This window comes from Oratosquilla oratoria, chromosome 7 (assembly GCF_046742065.1).
Source record: "Oratosquilla oratoria isolate Oo_2021 chromosome 7, ASM4674206v1, whole genome shotgun sequence".
In the NCBI taxonomy this organism is placed as follows: domain Eukaryota; kingdom Metazoa; phylum Arthropoda; class Malacostraca; order Stomatopoda; family Squillidae; genus Oratosquilla; species Oratosquilla oratoria.
Window position 1 is genome coordinate 34,186,372 of NC_134783.1, and position 21,447 is coordinate 34,207,818.

The 21,447-nt window shown below is 40.1% G+C and overlaps 1 protein-coding gene across 1 annotated transcript in view; it reads left to right on the forward strand.

Moving 5' to 3' along the window:
- Positions 1-20,718, forward strand: part of wdb (serine/threonine-protein phosphatase regulatory subunit widerborst) — a 67,127-nt gene extending 46,409 nt beyond the window's left edge. The window contains exons 4-10 of the mRNA XM_076187930.1: positions 94-224; positions 332-391; positions 7,019-7,232; positions 7,330-7,449; positions 10,556-10,669; positions 11,275-11,390; positions 12,963-20,718. Of these exons, the coding sequence (XP_076044045.1) occupies positions 94-224; positions 332-391; positions 7,019-7,232; positions 7,330-7,449; positions 10,556-10,669; positions 11,275-11,390; positions 12,963-13,062 (855 nt within the window). The 3' untranslated portion in view covers positions 13,063-20,718. The remainder of the gene's footprint in view (positions 1-93; positions 225-331; positions 392-7,018; positions 7,233-7,329; positions 7,450-10,555; positions 10,670-11,274; positions 11,391-12,962) is intronic.
- The last annotated feature ends 729 nt before the right edge of the window (positions 20,719-21,447 follow it).

Sequence of the window (21,447 nt, forward strand, 5' to 3'; positions counted from 1 at the left end):
CATGCTACCAGCAAAATGTAAAGTTGAGATGAAGTACCCCTGCACCAGTACATGTTGTAAGATAATTAACATCTTGTCCATTTAATTTGACAGCTGTTAGAGTTATTTGATAGTGAGGACCCTCGGGAAAGGGACTTCCTCAAGACAGTCCTACACAGGATATACGGCAAATTCCTTGGGCTCAGAGCCTTCATTAGAAAACAGATTAACAACATATTTCTTAGGTGAGTGGGTCATCAAGAATTAACCATTCACTTGAAAAATATAGTATATTTGGAATAATTTTTATATTTATAGTGATTATAGAATACATGTGGTTTTATTTTTACAGATTTGTATACGAAACCGAACATTTCAATGGCGTAGGGGAGCTGCTGGAAATTTTAGGAAGGTATGAATACCATGGATACAGTTTGGGGCAGAAACATGAAACATAAGAGAAGAGTTTAAATGTGTTTGAGATGAAATGTCTTGAGAAGTAAGGTAGGGGTTACATAGGCTGGATAGAGTGAGAAATGAGGGGAGGATGAGAGCAGGGGTGGAAAAGAAGTTGGGAGAGATAGGGTTGATGAAAGAGTATTGAGATGGTTTGGACACATGGAAAGAATGAGTGAGGAAAGGTAAATAAAAGAAGTGCGGAAGGCAGAGGTAGGTGGAGTGAACATGAGGGGGAGACCAAGGATAAGAAAGATATATACATATACCAAAGGCTTTTTCCCCTTACATGGGGGGTAGCCAAAAAGAAAAAGGCATAGAAACCACTCCCACCCTCTCCATTTCCTATATATTCCACTCCCCTCCACCCTCCTCCCTCCCTCTTATCTTGGCACCTCCTGGATGAGAAACATGAACATGAGGGGGAGACCAAGGATAAGAAAGATGGATGGGGTAAAAGAGGGAAAAGGTAGATGCCTGTTGAGGAAGAGAGAAGACAGAAGATGGGGTGAATGGAGAATGGTTATGTATGGATGATCTATCAGTGGTGGATTGGGGGGAGGGAATCTTTACCTCATTGCAGAGGTTGGGAAACCTGCCTTGTATACAATGATACATAGCAGAAAGTAATAAAGTGGCAGATTTTTTATAATTTAATCAAATAGAATAACCCTGTGGTGGCGGAGAAAGAATACTGTCACCAAGTGTTTTCATAAGAGTCATAAAAGGTGACATAAATGGGATGGGGACAGGGCTGGACATCCTACTCTCAGTAGCCCCAAAGGGGACATTCCTAAACAAAGCAAAGGCATAAGAAGGTCTGGGAGTTAGTTTTCCTACTAGAACCCTAAGGTTTGGGTCTTTTAATGTGCATGGATGTGGTGCAGATGAAAGTAAAAGGGAAGAGATAGGCAGTATGTTTGTGAAAGAAAGATGGATGTGTTGGCATTGAGTGAAACTAAGTTGAAAGGGAGGGGCGAGTTTGAGTTTGGAAGTGTAATTGGGTGTCAGGAGTGAAGAGAGAATGAGGGAGAGAAGGGGTGGCTATACTAGTTAGTGAAGAAATGGATAAGAGTGTGGTGAAATGGAAGGAGTTTTCAAGGTTAATGTGGATGAAGGTGAAACTGGGAAGGGAAATTGGGCCTTTGTAAGTGCATATGGGCCTGGTAGTTAGAAGAGTATAGAGGAAAAGGAGGCTTTTTGAATAAATTTAAATGAATGCATAGAGGGTTTAGGGAGAAATGTCAGTGTAGTGATATTGGGAAATCTCAATGCTAGGGTAGGAGATGAACCAATAGATGGAGTGGTTAGGAAGTATGGGGTTTCAGGAAAAAATTGTGGTGGATGGATGATGGTGATGTGCCAAGAGAGTTGATGATAGCAAATACAGTGTTTAGGAAGAAAGTCAAGTATAAATACACATGGGAGAGGGTAGTGGATGGAAGGATGGTAGATAGGGCTTTAATGGACTATCTAGTGGTAACCATGAGAGGAGTAGGAAGAGTTAAGGATGTACATGTTCTAAGGGGAGAGAATGGGGGAATATCAGATAATTTTTTGGTGGGAGGTAAGTTGAGAGTGGAGGATAGATGGAGAAAGGAAAAGAACAGAAGGTAGGGAGTTGCTTAGGGTAAACTGCTTAAATGAGAAAGAAAAGGAGTACAAGAAGAAGCTGAGAGAAGAGTGGGAGGGAGTGAAGGATAGAATATAACTAGGAGTGGAAGAGGAATGTGGATGGTTCAAGGAGGGAGTCACAAGGTGTGCAAAGATAGTGTGTGGAACAAGGAGGATGGGAGGAAATAAAAGGAAAGGTAGAGTGGTGGGATGAAGCAAAGAAGTTTGTAGAAGAGAAGAAACAAGGATTCACGAATTGGTTACAAAATAGGATGAGAAAATCATATGAGAGGTACAAAGAGAAGAGAGATGAAGCATAAGATAAAGGAGGCAAAGAGGAGGGCAGATGTGAAATGGGGTAAGAGTATGACAGAAAATTTTGAAAGTAATAAAAAGATGTTTTGGAAGGAAATTGACCTCTTTAATATGAGTCAAGTTTTCGCGGGCAGCATCACCTGCCTGATGTATGATGATACATCACAATACTTGCATTATAAAATATAAAGTTTCAGCTGTATTACTTGTTCTGTTTCACTCTGAATATTAATAATCACAGAAAATAGGATCAGGCCAGTTCACAGAATATGGGGGTCACTCGGCTACAACTACAGAATAGATATAATCAAGACACTGACTCAAGCAGAATGGAAAAACAAGAGGACACAAAAAGAAACTCAAAAAGGATAACTATAGAAGAGATCTGAATGAAAAAAAAAAAAAAAAAAAAATAGCTTCCCACATAGAGTACTGGATACCTGAAATAATTTAGATAAAGAAACAGTGAGTGCAAACACTATTCAAGATTTTAAGAAAAAACTTGATGCTGAAAGATACAAAGACAGGTCACCATGAGCATAGCTCCCTTCCCGTATAATACAACTAGGTAAAACTTGTGCCTCATGACACCTATCTAGGCATCATATTGAAGAGGTTAAGAGAGGAAGAGGAGGCGAATCAGGTAGAGAAAAGATAAAAGAGGCAGATGGAGAGATGATAATGGAAGAGACAGCATTAAGAGGATGATGGGCTGTATATTTTAGGGAGATGCTAAAAGTGAAGGAGGATAGGGAGGGAAAGGTAGTTGCAGTGGCAAGCACTAAAAAAAAATGACAGTGATGAGTGAGGAATAGTGATGGTGGACTAGCTGATGAGGTTGTTTAATGTTTGTCTAAAAGAGGATAGAGTGCCAGAGGACTGGAGGAGTGCCTGTATAGTCCACTTTACAAGGGAAAAGGGGACAAGTGTTAATTAGTAGTTTCAGAGGGATCAGTTTGTTAAGTGTAGTTGGGAAGGCTCATGGGAGGGTTTTGATTGAGAGGATTAGGAGAGGAACAGGAGTAAATGGTGAGGAACAGTGTGGGTTTAGGGCAGGCAGGGGTTGCATTGATCAGATTTTTGTGGTAAGACAAATATGTGAGAAAGCTTTAGGAAAAGATAAGGATGTTTTTGGGCCTTTATGGATTTGGAAAAGGCTTATGACAGGGTAGACAGGAAGGCACTGTGAGATATTGCAGATATATAGGAGAGGAGGAAAGCTGTTAAAAGCAGTCAAGAGTTTTTACAAGAGTAGTAGAGGCTGAGTTAGGAATAGAAATGGAGAGATTGAGTCGTTTGAGGCAAGGTGGAACTTCATCAGGGATGTGTTATGTTGCCATGGCTGTTCAATTCATACATGGATGGGGTGGTGCGAAAGGTAAATGCAAGGGTGGTGGGTCAGGGATTGGAGATGGTTAAAGAAAATGGAGAAAAGTGGGAAATAAGCCAGTTGTAGTTTGCTGACGGCACTGCACTTGTGGCAGGATCAGAGGGATTGAGAAAGTTAGTGACAGGGTTTGGGAAAGTGTGTGAAAGAAGGAAATTGAAGATAAATATGGGGAAAAGTAAGGTGATGAGATGTACAAGGGGAGAAAGTGGTAGCAGACTGGAAGCGAGTATTAATGGAGAGAGACTGGAGGAAGTGGATAGTTTTTGATCTTGGGTGTGAATGTTGTGGTAAAGGGAGGAGTGAAGGTGGAGGTAGAATGCAGATTGAGAGAAACGAGTAAATGCCGTGGGGGATTAAAATGTGTAATGGGAAATAGACATTTGGGAATGGATGCCAAGCGGAGATTGTATGAAGGAGTGATTGTGGGGACAGCACTGTATAAGGCAGAAACATGGAATATAAACAAGGAAGAAAGGAGGAGTTTGAATGTGTTTGAGATGAGGTGCCTGAGAAGTATGATAGGGGTTACTAGGCTAGATAGACTGAGAAACGAGGAGGTGAGGAGGAGAGTAGGGGTGGAAAGGGAGTTGGGAGATAGGGTTGATGAAAGAGTATTAGGATGGTTTGGACACATGGAAAGAATGAGTGAAGAAAGATTACTAAAAGAGGTGTGGAAGGGAGAGGTGGAAGGAGTAAACATGAGGGTCAACCAAGGATGAGATGGATGGATGGGGTAAAAGGGGCATTGGGAAAGACAGGAATGTCTGTTGAGGAAGGATGGGAGAAGACAGAAGATAAGGGTGAATGGAGAATGGTTGTATATAGATGATTGTGTGCTGTATGGAAGGGAGTGGATGGTGGATGGGGGGTGAGGGATGAGGGAGTATGGGTGAATGATATTTTGATGCAGCCCAAAGGGATTTCTCCCCATCTTCTCTTTCTCTACATGAGGGGACGGAGATGAAGGGTCACTGATTAAATGAAGTGACCTTGCTGTGGATATGCTGTGTATTGCTTCTGACCCAGGGCAGTGGGTGAGACACGGGGATGACCCATCATCCAGGAGGAGCCAAGATTAAAGGGAGGGAGGGGGTAAAGGGGAGTGGAGTATGTGGGAATGGAATGGGTGGGAGTGGATTTTATGCCTTTGTTTTATGGATGGATGGATGGATGGATGGGGTGAAAGGGGCTTTGGGGAAGAGGGGAATGTCTGTTGAGGAAGGATGGGAAAGGACAGAAGACAGGGGTGAATGGAAAATGGTTGTATATGGATGATGTTGTGATAAATGAGGTGGAATGGATGGGGGATGGAGGGTGAGGTAGTATGTGTGAGAAAAATTTGACGCAGCCCAAAGGGATTTCTCCCCGTCTTCTCCTTTTCTGCTTGAGGAGACGGAGAGGGGGGGGGTCGCTGATTTTATGAAGGGGCCTTGCTGTGGATGTGCTGTGTCTTGCGACACTGTTTCTGACCCAGGGGACAGTGGACAAGATACAGGGATGACCTGTCATCCAGGAGGTGCCAAGATAAGAGGGAGGGTAGAGGGTGGAGGGGAGCGGAGTGTATTGGGGATGGAATGGGTGGGAATGATTTTTATGCCTTTATTTTTTTGGCTACCTCCCTTGTAAAGGGGAAAAATCCCTTGGTATATGTATGAATGTGTATATATATATATATATATATATATATATATATATATATATATATATATATATATATATATATACACACACAAACACACACACAGCATGATCTGTATTATGTTGGTTTTCAAATCTGTGTGCTGTGCATAATATTAACTAACGACTAGTCTAAAATTTGATGTCCGTAATTTGTTACGAATTTTATAATTGTGTGATGTATTTTATTTTCTTATTTTTCTATTGTGCAGCTAAGATTTTGTTTTCTTTTACTTTTTTCTTTTCTTTCATCTTCCTCTTTTTCATCTTCCTTGTGAATCGTTCAGGCTTCCTTATTTTTCTTGTGAATTGTTCGGGCATACAGCTAAACTCTCGCTCAGTATTGAAGTAAATTGGCCCACAATTCATTGTTCAAGATCAGTGTAGCATACTGTGTCATTCCCAATTACAGCTTATTTTTTTTATTATTTTTTTTATTATATATTATTAAATTAATAGGATTGGACACCTGGAAGTTGCCCACAATTCATTGTTCAAGATCAGTGTAGCATACTGTGTCATTCCCAATTACAGCTTATTTTTATTTTTATTATTTTTTTATTATATATTATTATTAAATTAATAGGATTGGACATCTGGAAGTTGTCTTGTAAATGTGGATGTTCAGAGGACTCTACTTCCACTGCACTCAGTTTCTCTGCTTGGTCCTAGACTCCTTCCTCTCCCTTTCTTTCTTTCTCCCTTGATCCCTCTTTCCATTTTCCCCCCACTCCCTTTCTCCTGCTTTCTCTCATTCCTTTTCTTTCCTTCTCCCTTTCCCTACCTCTTCCCTCTCTCTCTTCTCTCCCTCTTCTCTCCCTCTTCTCTCCCTTCTCTCCCTTCTCTCCCTCTCTCTCCCTCTCTCTCTCTCTCTCTCTCTCTCTCTCTCTCTCTCTCTCTCTCTCTCTCTCTCTCTCTCTCTCTCTCTCTCTCTCCCTCTCTCTCTCTCCCTCTCTCTCCCCCTCCCTTTCTCTCCCTCTTCCTTTCTTCCCTCTCCCTTTCTTTCCCCCTCCCTTTCTCTCCCTTTCCTCCCTCTCTCTCTCCCTCTCCCTTTCCTCCCTCTCTCTCTCTCTCCCTCTCCCTCCCCCTCCCTCTCTTCTCTTGTTCTCCTCGCTCCCTCCCTCTCTTCTCTTCCTCTCCTCTCTCCCCCACCTTTCCCCCCCACTCTCTTTCTCTCTCTCTCTCCTCTCTCTCTCTCTCTCTCTCTCCTCTCTCTCTCTCTCTCTCCCTCCCTCTCTCTCTCCCCCTCCCTCCCTCTCACTCTCTCTCATATTCTCTCTCATTCTCTTCCTCTTTTTCCCTGACCCTCCCTATCCCTCATTCTTTCAGTTTCTATCCCACAACACAGCATATAACAACACAAGTTAAGTTATGAAACCTAGCTGATGAAATAATGCACCCAATATCAGGCTGCCTCACAGACGGACCCCTGTCAGTACCCATGAATGTATTTGATTTCTTCCACTGGTTTAGTGTTCTCAGCAGTTGATAATATGGGCAAATTTACTGCTACTACTAGTACTGATGTAGCGTCAGACCTCTAGTACATTTACAGTAAGTAATACTATTTTGTATTTTCCTTCACAGTATAATCAATGGTTTTGCGTTGCCATTGAAGGCTGAACACAAGCAGTTCCTGATAAAAGTGCTGATTCCACTGCACAAGGTGAAGTGCCTGAGTCTGTATCATGCACAGCTTGCCTACTGTGTGGTACAGTTCCTGGAAAAGGACCCCACACTCACTGAACCTGTCATCAAAGGCCTCCTCAAGTTCTGGCCCAAGACTTGCAGTCAGAAAGAAGTGAGTAATCAGTATAGCTGGCTTATTGTAGTTTCTATGATTGTTATATGTTACAGAGTGCTTTGAGTTGTTTACATTATCCATATCTTTGTTTCAGGTCATGTTTCTTGGTGAAATAGAGGAGATACTAGATGTGATAGAACCATCTCAATTTGTCAAAATTCAGGAGCCCCTCTTCAAACAGATTGCAAAATGTGTTTCCAGCCCTCATTTCCAGGTTTGTTGGTTTTGTCACACACAGCTCTTCATAATAGCACTCAGACACACCCATCCATTTTACCAAATTACATAAACACAACCAGCTAAATGAAAAGGCATCATACTACTCATGTTGATATCATACCATTATTTAAAGGAGGAAACAAGGAAGACCCAACAAATTACAGACTGGTTTCCCTTACAAGTACGGTAGCCAAAATTTGTGAAAATGTTATACAAAGTAGATGGATAAAACATCTGGAGAACAATATACTAAATCTAAGACAATTTGGATTTAGACAGGGAAGACCATGTGCCACAAATTTGATCTGTTTTTACTCAAGACTACTAGATATAATACAGGAAAGGGATGGATGGGCTGATTGTGCTTTCCTTGACCTACAAAAAGCTTTTGACAAAGTACCACCCAAAAAACTATTAAAAAAAATGAAAATCATAGGAGGGATACAAGGTAAACTACTGAAATGGATGGAAGATTTCTTGCATGAAAGAAAAATGAGAGGAGTGCTTAGAGATAAGAGTTCTATGGAAGAGGTAATTAGTGGAGTTCCACAAGGATCAGTATTGGCTCCAATAATGTTTGCCATTTATGTGAATAACATGGATGAGGGTGTGAAATGTTATGTGAGCTTTTTCGCAGATGAAGTAAAACTGTTGAAGAAAGCGAGTACTGAAATGGATTGTGATTCAAAGCAGAGAAATTTGAGTAGGGTTTGGGAATGGAGTCAGAAGTGGGAAGTGGACTTCAACATTAAGAAATGTAACATAATGGAATTTGGACAAAGTAAAAAAAGGATAGGACAATATAAAATTGGTGTAAAGGAAGTAAAGTGGGATCTGAAAAAGACCAGGGAGTAATCATCACAAAGGACATGTCCCCTGATAAACAAGAAGACAAAATTGTCGGAGAAACCTACTAATTGCCAAGATCAATAAAAGTGGCTTTTACTTACTTGGACAAAGAAATGGTAAAGAAAATACTAGTCACACTGATAAGGTCAAAATTGTAGTACGCAGTAATACTATGGTCACTCAATACCAAAAAGAATATAAGGAAAATTGAGAGAATCCAGAGAACAAATATGAAGATGTCCCCAACACTTTCAAAACTGTCATATAAAGAGAGATTGTCAAAACTAGAATTACTGACTGGAACAAAGGAGAGAAAGAGGTGACTTGTTGACTACACCTAAGATTTTGGTTGTAGGGGATAGCCAGGTGAGGTATTTAGATAGGGCATTCTGTGACAAAGATAGGAAGCATAGAACCCAGGTGTGTTTCCCTGTGGCAGAGATAGGTGATGTTAAAGACAGGGAAGCTTGAGTGCTGGGGAGGGGGATGACATAGGTAGATTAGGGAGTGAGCAATTGTTTGCACGGTTCCAGGATGTGCTAAATAAGATTAGGATAAAGGGAGGGGTTCCTGTTTTACGTGGCATTCCAGGGCTAATCTGATGAATTGCAGGCTGGCAAAACATTGTAAGGCTAATGGATGGGCCTTTGTCGACCACTGGGATTGCTTTTATGGTAAGAATCATCCATATACAAGGGATGGGGTGCACTTGTCACCTAAAGGGTTTTGGCTCCTTGCTGAATCCCTAGAGTGAGAAGTAGGCATCCTGCCCACAGGTTTTTTTAGGTAGATTATGTGGGAGTCGGGGGGTGGGGACGTATTGGAATATAGTTTAGGCAATAGAAACAGCTCAAAGAGTGACTGTGAAAGAATCACCTAATCAGGTGGAGGGAAGATAAACTGAAAGTTTACTATACAAACAGTAAAGCATAATAAAATTTATTTGCTGCAAGGAAAGCATGCATAGAGAAATTTTATATATCTAACACTGAATCCTGGATCAATATGGCTGATAGACATTTCCTTCCAGAAGTCAAGATAGAAGGATATACATTTTTTCATGAGGACAGGGTTGGCAGGAGTGTAGGAGGAGTAGCATTTTTCATTAAAACTACAATAAACTGTATTACCAACAGTTTGATTAAGGAAGAGGATAGTACAAAATTTATTTGGGTGGAGATTATAGGCAAGAATGATAAACTTATTGGCATCCTATATAAACCTCCTAACCTCAGCATGAAGCAGACTGATTCCCTGATTCATGAAATTCATATGGCATCCCAGTACGAAAACATTGTGATCATGGGAGATTTTAATTATAGAAACATTGATTGGGAAATTTTAGTAGGAGATCAGGAAGCACAAAATTTCTTAGATGTGGTGCAGGATAATTTCTTAAAACAAATGATTACCGATATGAGGGGATCACAGACAGTGATAAAAATATATGGATATTTTTACTTTTGTCTATTCTTCTCCAAAAGTGGGTCATTAGTATAATATGTATGTATGTATGTTTCTAGTAGAGTTTCCCAAAGCCTGGTTTTGGGTCCCTTATTTTTCATTATGTACATAAACAACTTGGACAATACTGATACAAAGAATCTGGAGAAAAGAATGTATTAAAGTTGGAATGTAAAAGAAAATAGTTAAACAAGAAAATTGCTGAATACTTCCTCACCAAACCAAGTCCATGGACACAATAAAGTGGCAGTCAGTCTAAGTCAGAGCTGGCTATATGCATTAAAATGTTCATAGCTATCCACTCAGGACTGGAAGTGTTGCCAAAATGTAATATGATTAATTTTATTCACTAAAGACTTCATATAAATAACATTGACTATACATTTTCCTTAATATTGGGACTTACCAGCTTTCAAACTTAAAAAATTCTAGTTTACTGAAAAATCCATAATAATTTTCCAGTACTGTATATGTACATGGGGATGTCACTGATTAAATGAAGCAGCCTTGCTGTGGATATACTGTGTCTTGCTGCATTGCTTCTGACCCAGAGGAGTAGAGATGCAGGGATGACCCATCATCTAGGAGGAGCCAAGAAAAGAGGGGAGGGGTGGTGAATGGGAGTGGAATATGTTGGGATGAAATAGGTTGGAGGGGATATACAGTATGCCTTTGACTTTGGCTACCTCCCTTGTAAGGGGGAAAAAACCCTTGGTATATATGTATGTATATGGTTTCACTTTGAAAATATATTTAGACCTTTGATTATGAATTGAATGTCTTTACAGGTTGCTGAACGAGCCTTGTATTTTTGGAACAATGAGTACATTATGAGTCTCATTGAAGAGAACTCTAATGTTATTCTGCCCATTATGTTCCCAGCACTCTACCGTATCAGCAAGGTGAGACAAAATTGTTGGTACTATGTCATTTTTTATGTATGGAGTAAAGGTGATGGAAAGAAAGCGGGTTAGGACTAATGAGGATTTATTAGGTACTAAGGAGGTGAACTGATTAGTTGGGTACTGAGGAGGTGAACTAATTAATTAGGGACTGAAGAGAGAAATTTAATAATGTAAGTATACACTGAGGATTTTAGTTATGAGGGACTAAGGAGGAAGTTGGTAGGCAAGGCTCTTTCCTCTATATAAATGGGGTGACCAAGGAAAAATCTACATCTAGTACACACATGAGTAGACAATTGAGAATCAAAGTTGAGAATTTTGCTATTGGGGTAATAGGAATGAAAGCAGAGAATGCTGTAAGGTAAGATTCTTCTTCTTCTTTGTTGTCTGTCTTCTTCTGCTTCTTCAATAGACATATAGCCTTTAGTAGATGAAACATTTTGCTTGTTATTAGACAGGTAAGTGAGAGATACAAGAATGTAAATGATTTAAAAAACTGTCATGATGGTTTGAGATTTTGCAAGTAACTCTTGCTAGGAACATTGTAGAAGAGCAGATCAAAATGCAAAGTGTACAACCCTTATGTTTTGTTATGTTTTCAGGAGCACTGGAACCAGACCATTGTGGCTCTTGTTTACAATGTGCTCAAGACCTTTATGGAAATGAACAGCAAACTCTTTGATGACCTCACAGCATCATATAAAGCAGAGAGGCAAAGGTAAATTTGATTGGTTATTTTATTTTATTTTACTTTATTTATTTATATATTTATTTTTTTACTTATTTTTTCCTAATAGCATGCTATATCTGCAATTACCCGGCAGTTGTTAACTGGTTCCTCTGTACTCCCAGTAGACCCATACACCTTAGTTGTATTTAACAGTGCATCAACTCAGGTTAAAAAAAAAAAAAAAAAAAAAATCATGAAATTATATGATCAAAAATGAAATGATAAAACAAAAGATGAAAGGAAAGCTGGTTGCAATCTATAAAACTAGTTTGTCTGGTTGATGGGTTGTTACCCAATATCCATAGATCAGGGATTCTTAAATGGGGATATGGGAACCAAATACTGGGGGTAAAGGACTCGGTCTCTGGGTATTTATTTTATACAGTAAGTCCTCATTATACGGTGCATATGCGTTCCTGAAAACCTTACCGCAAATTGAAATTACCATATACCGAACCCAAGTTTCGACTTATGGCAGACATACCTTCTCCGTGCTCTTTCCTCTTTAAAATATCTAATTCTACCTCCAAAACACAAGCGGATACCATATCTGTGAATTTTTCTTACCGTAAATAGAATCGAGGGTAGTAATTACCAACTAGTGTAACTCTGAGTTTACCAGATAAAGGATTACCGTATAAGGAGGACTCACTGTATAATGTATCGATTTATACTTGAACCATACACGAACATCAGTAACTGTACCCCAATTCCCTGCTCTGATTACACAAAAACAACATCAAATATCTCACCAGATTAGTAAGAGTCTTTGTTGTGTTGCAGAGTTGTAACTGTTTGTATGGTTGTCATTTATTATTATAATTTTTTTTTTCTTGTAAGTAAATATGATAAAGCTATCAATGCTTATGATTTTGTTTTTATGTTGTATTCCTAACTATTCATATCTATAGTACAGTAAATTCAAACTATTGACATATTTGGAAGTCATACTGGCAACTGATAGGAATGGTGATGATTATTTTGATATTTTGAGGCAGGTGAAGGGAGTATGGAACCATATTGGGTAATCTATTGGGGTTGTGGAGTCATCATACGGTTAGGAATTACTGCTATAGATATATATGTGTGATAGATATAAACATCCAACTCATAGGTATTAGTTACAACTTTTAGTGGGACCAATGATGGGAACATACAAAAAGGACATTAGAGCTGCCAAATTTCACAACCTGTTAACCCCCTTGCCTTCATCAGGTGGTATAGTCTTGAGGCTGACACTCACCTTTCAGACTGGGCCCAAGATCTCTTTCAAACTATCAACTTAACCTACACTTTTTACACCTTTTCACACACAGAAAGTTGACATTCAATGACTGCTCCCCTCCTGCTACCTGTAGCCAGTGGTGTAGAAACAGTCCCACACCTATACAACACAGATGAGAAGCAGTCCAAAGTTTCTTCCTAGAGAGAGCTGTTGGGGTGGATAGGGGACTGTTGCCAGCCTCTGTGGGGGTGTGAGTTTCCCCACTTTATAATTACAACCTTTTGTTCAGATGTATTTAAAGTTTACTAGTCCTAACACAAACTGATCCTTTGCAGGGAGAAGAAACGTGAACGAGAACGGGATGAGCTGTGGAAAAGGCTGCATGCCCTTGAACTCAACCACAAGCAGCAGCAGCAGGCAGAAGAACAGCAGTAGAAGGTAGAGCAGCAGTGGGAGTAGCAGTAGGACCAGTTGCAGCAGCAGGGAAACAAGAGGACTGATAGCAAAGCAGCTGTGTTTTGGACCAACAGCTGCCTGTCATGTGACAATGTGGCTGCCTCAGCCTAACAAGTGTCAAGTGTCATGAATGGAATAACTAAGTCATTTTTACGTGTGGTGATCCTCCACGCTCTCCGGCAACTTTGGCCTGGGTGGAGGTCGAACATTTGTACATGAGTTACCTTAGTATAGATGGTCAGCATTTGGGGCAAACTAAGGGACAACTGCTATTTGTTGCACTCTAACAGACAGGGTCGTGGAGAATCAAGTGTCCTATGCAAGGTCACCAAACGGTTTACGTGTTGATTGACTTGTCCTTGTGGGAGTGAGTGTGGACAGCAAGGAACCTTGAAGAAGAAGGGCATGGAGGCTTTGTTTGGCCATGGGGCTTTTGTGTTGTAATGCCGTGGTGCTAGGCCAGGCCTCCACTCAGCCCTCAAACCCTCAACAATTCAGTGCACACACTAGAAAACCTTGAACCCAAACTACTCAATGCACACATACACACTGGCTCCCCTCCACCCAAACTGCTCAGTGTACACACGAACACCCCTCAGTCAACCTGAAAGTATTGAGCACACACACACGGGCACCCCTTGCATTGAACCTAACTTCCACCTTGCACATACACTTGCCCACCTCCTCCCCAATTGGCTTACCAGCCTCATCCACGCTGACTGTTGCTGACCGTTGCCTACCCTTGGTATAGCTCTTAGTCCCACCCTTTGAACCATGCCTTGCTTGCATGCACAAGCCATGTATGCTGGTCATACTAGTTATACTAGCCATGCATGCTAGTCATGTTAGCCATGGCACATCAGTCATGGTATGCTAGTCCTGAGACCTATACTAGCTCTGTTATGCTAGCCATACTAGTTGTTGCATGCTAGTCATGCCAACTATGACATACTAGTGTGCAGTTCATGAGAAGCTAGTTATGCTAGTAATGGCATGGTAGTCCAGCTAGCCATGGCAATCCAATCCTGTTAGCCAAGATGTAGTTGCCCAATCCTCCATACTGTGGTTGGCTGCCTCACTACAACTGCCAGTCGTCCCAATGGGTTTGCTGTATAATAGTTGAACTTAGCCCTTTACTGCTTAAAAGGACAAATTGGGCATCTTTTAGGGTTTTATCCTGGCCAACGCTAGACGATTTTATTCAGCCTAGAGGAACACCTGGGCAGTAAAGGGTGAGAGTGTATGTACATGTGTGCATGTGCTGGTGTATGTGTTATGTCTGCACTTGCATGCATCCGTGTGCAAGCAGGCAGGGTTGCTGTGTGTGTGTACAGTGGAGGTGAGGCCACTGTGCCCTCCAGGCTGGCCAATGCTATGAACGGACAAGTGATGTCCATTCCAAACCTCAATACAAAAGACTCTATGCTGGGGACTGCCATGTTTAGGTCACACCATCTCATTATGTATAGTGATTTGCTTCACCAAGCCAGTCTTTTTCACTTTTTTTCTGTCTTCTTTTTTTGCATAATTATTATTATTTTTTTTTATTTATATATTTTTTTTATTTATTTATTTATTTATTTTTTTCATTATTTTCCCAGTGATAATCTGACTGAATGCATTAATGTTGAGCCACTTCCCATAAAGATGTGTAGAGCTAATTTGCAGTATACTTTTATGTATGTGTGTACTTTTGTAGCTATCAAGAGGAACAAGACTACATTTGGTAATGTCTAGTCACTATCCCACTGTGGATATTGAAGACTTAGCTGCGTCTCACTGTTTTGTAGTCTAGTTTGTGTACCAGGTGGTAGTGTCATTGCCAGCCAATCTTGTCACCTCAATCTACCACAGCTGCTGCTGCTGCTGCTGCCGCCACCTCCACTGCAAATTTTTTTTTTATTTTTTTTTAGTATTGCTACTGCTGCTGATGCTGCTGCTGCTGCTGCTGGTGCTTTGATGCTGTGTGTAGGTTTGAAAGGTTTGGTGCAAGAAGTGCATTCATGTCTTTCTAGCCCTAGCAACAGGTGGGCTCCCATCTTCCTTCTAAAGCAGCTTTTGATCAATTGCACCCTGGACTTTGTTTTGTGTGTGAAGAAGTTGCTAAGAGGGACGGTGGACAATGCTGACCACTTGCTCCCGAAGGACCCCTCAGGCCAAAGATCAGGACACCAAGTCAGTTCTGACCACAGCTGGTGCTGCTAGCTGGTCACGAGGAGGACCACCTGACAAGACTGCGGCAGCTGACAAAAACAAGAAAGCAGCAGCTGGTGGGTGATGGCAGTAGCTGACAGAAGACATCATCTGACAGATGATGGCAGCTTCAAGAGCCAAAGCAGCTAACGGGCCAGCATGCAGTCCCAGGCAGCCAAAGGAAAGGACATCTGTCAGTCTTACACCTAATTGTGTGCGTTTAACATTCTTGTGTATGAATATTAGGAGTCCAGAAGGAAGCAACAAGTGACAAACTGGTACATTAGTCAGTGCAGGGATCGGAACTTTGGAAGACGTACACAAAGGGAATTCTGTGTAAGCACATGAAGGAGATGCGCTTGTGTGTCAGTCAGTTGTGCATGTGTGCTCTTGTTATGAACCTGTCACCTGCATATCGCTACTCAAGGACTCTTAAAGGAGCCCAAGCACTGGCCTTGTGTTATACTGCATTAGAGGAAGATATGGTGGTGAAATGGCACTGTGCTCAGGACAAAGAGCGGCAACTGCAGGTTGCCAAGTGCCAAGTGTGGGAGACTTGCTGCCCTCCTCTCCTTTCAGCTCCTTATCTCCTCTTCCTCATATTCTCTTCCACCTCATTACCTCTTTCCCCCATTCTCCTCTTCTCATGTACATCTTTTCTCACCCCTCCATTTTGCAACCCAGTTGCTCTCCTGTTGTCTCACTTGTATTACGTAGCCTCCCATTTCTCATTCCTCTTTTCCTCATTTTGTTCTTTTGCCACCCACTCTTTTTCCCCTCCTGTTGTTATGTAACCTATTTTCCATGTCCATCAGTTGTATCCTTCTCCCATCTATCCTTTTACTATTTCCACTTCCTTCTTGTGCTCTTCAGCTTTATTGCTCTGTCTTACTCTTTATTATTTGTCTTTTGTAATACACTATTCTTTTTTTCTCCATCCTGACTCCTCTTCCACCTTGTCCTCCCCATATGTCTCCTCTCACACCCTCCTCATCCTCCCCTCCTCATCCTCTCTCCCTCCTAGTGTCTCCCCCAAGTTGATCAAACTGTATTGGGCAGGAACAGGCTTGCACAAAGTCTCTAGTGTGTACATGTGGATAGCCTTTGTACACAGTGTACATTTTATCTCTAGTGTGTCATGACTGTTAAGGTTCTACTTATTGCATAGCTTTGCAAGGACATAGACCCTTGGGTGTACTGACTCGTCCAAGTGTGGGTTTGACACACGTACGTAGAATAGCCTCGGCCACTTGCTCTACTTCTGCCTTGAATGTTTGTAAATTTTAGCTGTGCGTGTACATACACTTGCTGCAGAGTGCTGTGTACTCTTCCCTACACCTTACCTCCATACCATATTAACCAAATACTACTACTGCTATACTACTACTATACTATTACTATTACTATTACTACTTCTACTTCTCTTACTAATACTTCCAATACTACTACTTCTATTCCTACTACTACTGTGACTACAACTGTACTACTACTATTGCTACTACTTATGCCAGTACTGCAACTACTACTTACACCAGTACTGTGACAACCTTCAGCAACTACTGTGTCCTTACTCTGACTTTACCTGGCTCCTTAAGTACTGGCTCTCCTTGCACCTTCCCATCCCCACAGGCACCCGTGATTCTTCAAACTTGCATTGACAAGTGTCCTGTCATATCGTTTAGTTGCACGTTGCAGTTGGTCCTTCCCAGTATTGCATGTGCCAGACTGCACACATACAAATGTCTGGACAGTCTGCTCCCCACCCCATCCATGTGAGTTCCTTAGTAGTAGCCAAGATATAATGAGTCACACTCTTCACTGTGGTACATTTTACCTTGCCAACAGCATCTTCCTGCTTCTTACATGGTAATTTCATTACTACCACATCTTTGCCACCTCACCCTTCTTTTTCACTCCTACCACCAGTTCACCACTGCAAACTCTTCAGTAAGTTTGATTGTCACATTTTTTCAGTAAGTTTGATTGTCACTTTTTTTTTTAAAGTCTACTATGTTCATTATCATCTCGTCACACTTGTGGGCTTCATCACTCTTGTTGGGAGGATGTAGAATCATATCTGGGGTAGTGTTTAAACTTGATTTCTCCCTGGTTAAGGCAGGGATTGTTTCATCTTGGTCCCAATTTGACGTACTGCCTTGATGAAAATGCTAGAGTGGGCAAATTATTTGCCCAGACTTCATTTGTGATTTATTTTAATTTTCTTTCATTAAATTGGATATTTTATTCAATTTGTTCTTTTTCTCTATAATATTACTCATGCAGATATCAGGAATAAGTTATTTCAACTTTCCATAAATCAGTCTATTGCCCCAGATCTCTCTTGCCGGAGACCAAGGGTAACTTTTAGAAATAGGTAGACATTATTAATTTTGTCATTAATAAAGGTCTACTTCTTTCCCACCTTGTATTTTGTAAATTATTTTTGTGTGATTGGATTCGGTTCCTTTTATTGCATTAGGTTTTGTGCAGTGTTGTCTCTACTGCAGACTTGTTCTTGGTAGGAAGCATAAGTGGGCTGGGCTGTGTAGCACAATGGTGGCACGCCAGTAACCTTAACCATCTACCACCGCCACCACCACCTTTACTGCCATAATCATCATCTTCACTTCCCATCACCACCACCACCACCACCACAAGCCATCATCATTGAAATCATAACTTTGACTGTCATTACTTACATGAGTGCAATTACTGTTGCAACTTCTGCACTTCTTTTGCTACTTTTGATTGCTAGTACTGTTAATATTTCTATAACTGACTTAAGTACCACTACTACAACCACCACTACCACCATAATTTGCTTGACGACAACATCTGTTATTACAGGTGTTGTGTGGTAGGTGGGTTTGACTGCTACACTTCATCTGTGTCCTGTGTGCATGTTTAGTGTGGATATGTGTACAGTAGGTGTGTATATGTGTGTGTGTGTGTGAGTGTATATAAAGGGGAAGCCCAAGCATTTGCCAGGCTGTCCTCAGTTTGCTATCTCTTCTTGCCCCTTCTCACCTGTGTTGGCTGCTTTGTACTTATTTACACAACCACTGCCCTTAACCTCTACCCGCTTAGTTCCTTCTGTTTGTACAGTGTCAGCTTGTTCTGGCACTTACCTCATCCCTCCCTACTCCACTCTCTCCTCTCTTGCTATTACTTCTTTCAAGCCCTTCTTGTCCTCCACTGCATCCTCTTCCTTCTATTCCTCCTTGCCTTCCTTCTATTCCTTCTTGTCTTCCTTCTGTTTCTCCTCCTTTTCCTTCTATTCCTCCTCCTCCTCGTTGTGTGTGCGGGGCGTGTAGGCATCTGTTCGCTGCCTCAGCACCAGTGTGGGGTTGTGTATCAAGACTCCAACCAGTCTGGGATGTTAAAAAAAAATAATAAAAAAAAATATAAAAAAAATAGATTAAAAAAAGAAAAAGAAAAAAAAGTAATGAACATTAATATAATCATTATCTTCATTACTTTCTGTTCACATAATGTAAATCGAGACAATAAAGGAGAGAAAAGTAGAAGGTTTTATTTAATAAAAACCTAATTTTGCTCTTTTTTTTTCTTTTTTTCTTTTTTTCTTTTTTCTTTCTTTTGTTTATTTATTTATTTATTTATTTTATTTATTTTATTTTTTTATTATTATTTTTTTTTAGGTTGAGCAGTCATAACTTTACTCAATTTCATCAGTGTTTTGTTAATAGCAATTATTTTTTGTAATTTGAGGATGTCAGGGCTGTAGAGTTTATGACTAGTCATTTATTTGCTAATTCATCTTTATTTATCATTTATTCTTGTAATTTGTTTTACATGCAAAGGTCAGTTAAAGGTCCTGGTTGGTATTGGTGTTTTTTGAGGTCCGAGGCAGCAGCAACAGTAGCAGAAGGTGGGAAAAAATAAAAAAATATAAACAAAAAAAACAACAACAAAAAAACAACAAAAATAAAAATACAAAAAACTAAATAAATAATGTACCAGTAAATGAGAAACAGGCATGGAGGGAGGAGGAAGGTTATATTTGGTAGGCTTGAATTAAAGTCATGGAGATGAAGGAAAAGGCCAAGTTGTGACAGAAGAAGACTAGTCTGTGAGCAAAAGAGGAGTCGGGTGGATGGACTGGGGAAGAAGAGAAGAGGAGGAATGGGATGGAAAGAGGAGGGGAAGAGCTAATGAGCAAGAACTGTGGGAGGGAAAGGAATAACAAGGAAGAGGGGCTGGGAGAGTTGAAGAAGCACAGGGATTACCACAGCTTTGGCTGCTGAGTTTATATTAGCAGTTAAAGCAATGCTATAAGGATGACTGTACACAAAACTTGTATATGTTTTTAGATTGTGATTCTTGTACATGGATGATTAGCATATACTCCTACATATTAACTAATATTGTTTTATTTGATATCAGCTATGTACATTAATGGTTAAAATGCTTGAGTAGAATGACTTGGAAACGTAAATTTTGTTACCTGATACATTACACACAAGTTCTACATATTCATCATTATCCCATACATTAATTGCAAGTCTTGTATATTCATCATTAATGGATGCATAAAGTAGAAGTGCTACATATTATTACCTGATATCTCAAACTAAGCAGTTGCATTGCCTCATGTAGCAAAGAAATTTGACTGAAAGATATTTAAAAGAATTTGTATCTTCGTATTGACTTTTATAAGCAGAACTGTTTGTGTTCAAAGGAAGATATAATCATAGCTGTCAGCTGGAAATAAGTTGGCATATGTTAAGTGTGATGTTGAAATGATGATACCAAAGTTAAGACAAAAGATATTGATGATCGTAGTTGTGCACCAAAATAGTGGAAATGGAGATTCAGACAAAATGAATTGGGCTGTGTATGCTTCATGGGTCTGACTTTGCCCAGGTACCAGTAATTAGAGAAATAGAACAACTTGAATTGATGGTTTGTTATTTTGTCAGGTAAAGAACACTGTGTCGTAACCCCGGATGTACAGACAATATGTGGATTGATTCATCACTCGTTAGAATATGTCAAATAAATGAACATCAGGCCTGTTATACTGTTTCAGTTGTTTTTCCCTCCTATTAAACATGTTTTATTAAAGGTACTTATATAAAGTGGTGTGTATTTTTTCTATTAGTGCTGAAATTAATCTTAACAATCTAGGTTTGTCTCCTGACATAGTAAGCAGAAATTTACTGAAAAAGTTTTAGGTTGTGTAATATTATAGTAATAGAGTGATAGTTGACTCTAGGCTATTGATGATGGTCATCTACCATCAGATGACTGCAGCTGTGAACATATCTTTCTATAATGAGGAACAGAGATTTGATTTAAGGTGCTATTAGGGGGAAGAAATTGCTGATCAAGATTTATGTGTTCTGTCTATGTTGCTTAACAAATTTAGACAAATTTTGGTTAGTACTATGTAAAAATATAAATAAATAAATGTAAGCTTAATATGGTGGTATGAATAAAGTCTGCTCAGGATTTGAAAACAAATGATGTTAACCTTTGTTTCTGTGCTTTCAGCAAGCAAACATGGAATGATCTTTATTGAAAATTATTGACTGACATACATACAATGTCATTGATTACTATAGATTTGTTGTTTGTCATTATAATAGGGTAATGATTTTATTTTGCATAAAAATATTTCTCAATTTATTTTTGTCTATGTATTCATTCTAGTACTGATCAGAATGCAGAAATGGTTTGGGCAAATGGAAGGAATGAGGAAGGACTAGTAAGAAAAGAGTGAAAAGCAGAAATTGATGGAATGAATTTGAGGTGGATGGGGTGAATTGACCAAGGGAAAAAGAATGCAAAAAGTAGGAGTGGATGGGAAATAAAAAGTACGAGTGAATAGGGAGTGGTTTACATGGACAAGGAAATGACATGGATCAGTTGAGTGTACTTGGGAAGGCTTATGGGAGGATTTTGATTGAGAGGATTAGGAGAGGAACAGAGGGAGTAATTGGTGAGGAACAGTGTGGGTTTAGGAAAGGTAGGGGTGGGTTGCATGGATCAGATTTTTGTGGGAAGACATATGTGAGAAAGTTTTAGAAAAGGAGAAGGATTTTTTTTTGGGGGGAGATCTTTTATGGATTTTGAAAAGGCTTATGACAGGATATACAGGAAGACACTGTGGGAGGTTTTGCAGATATATAGAGTAGTCACGAGTTCTTA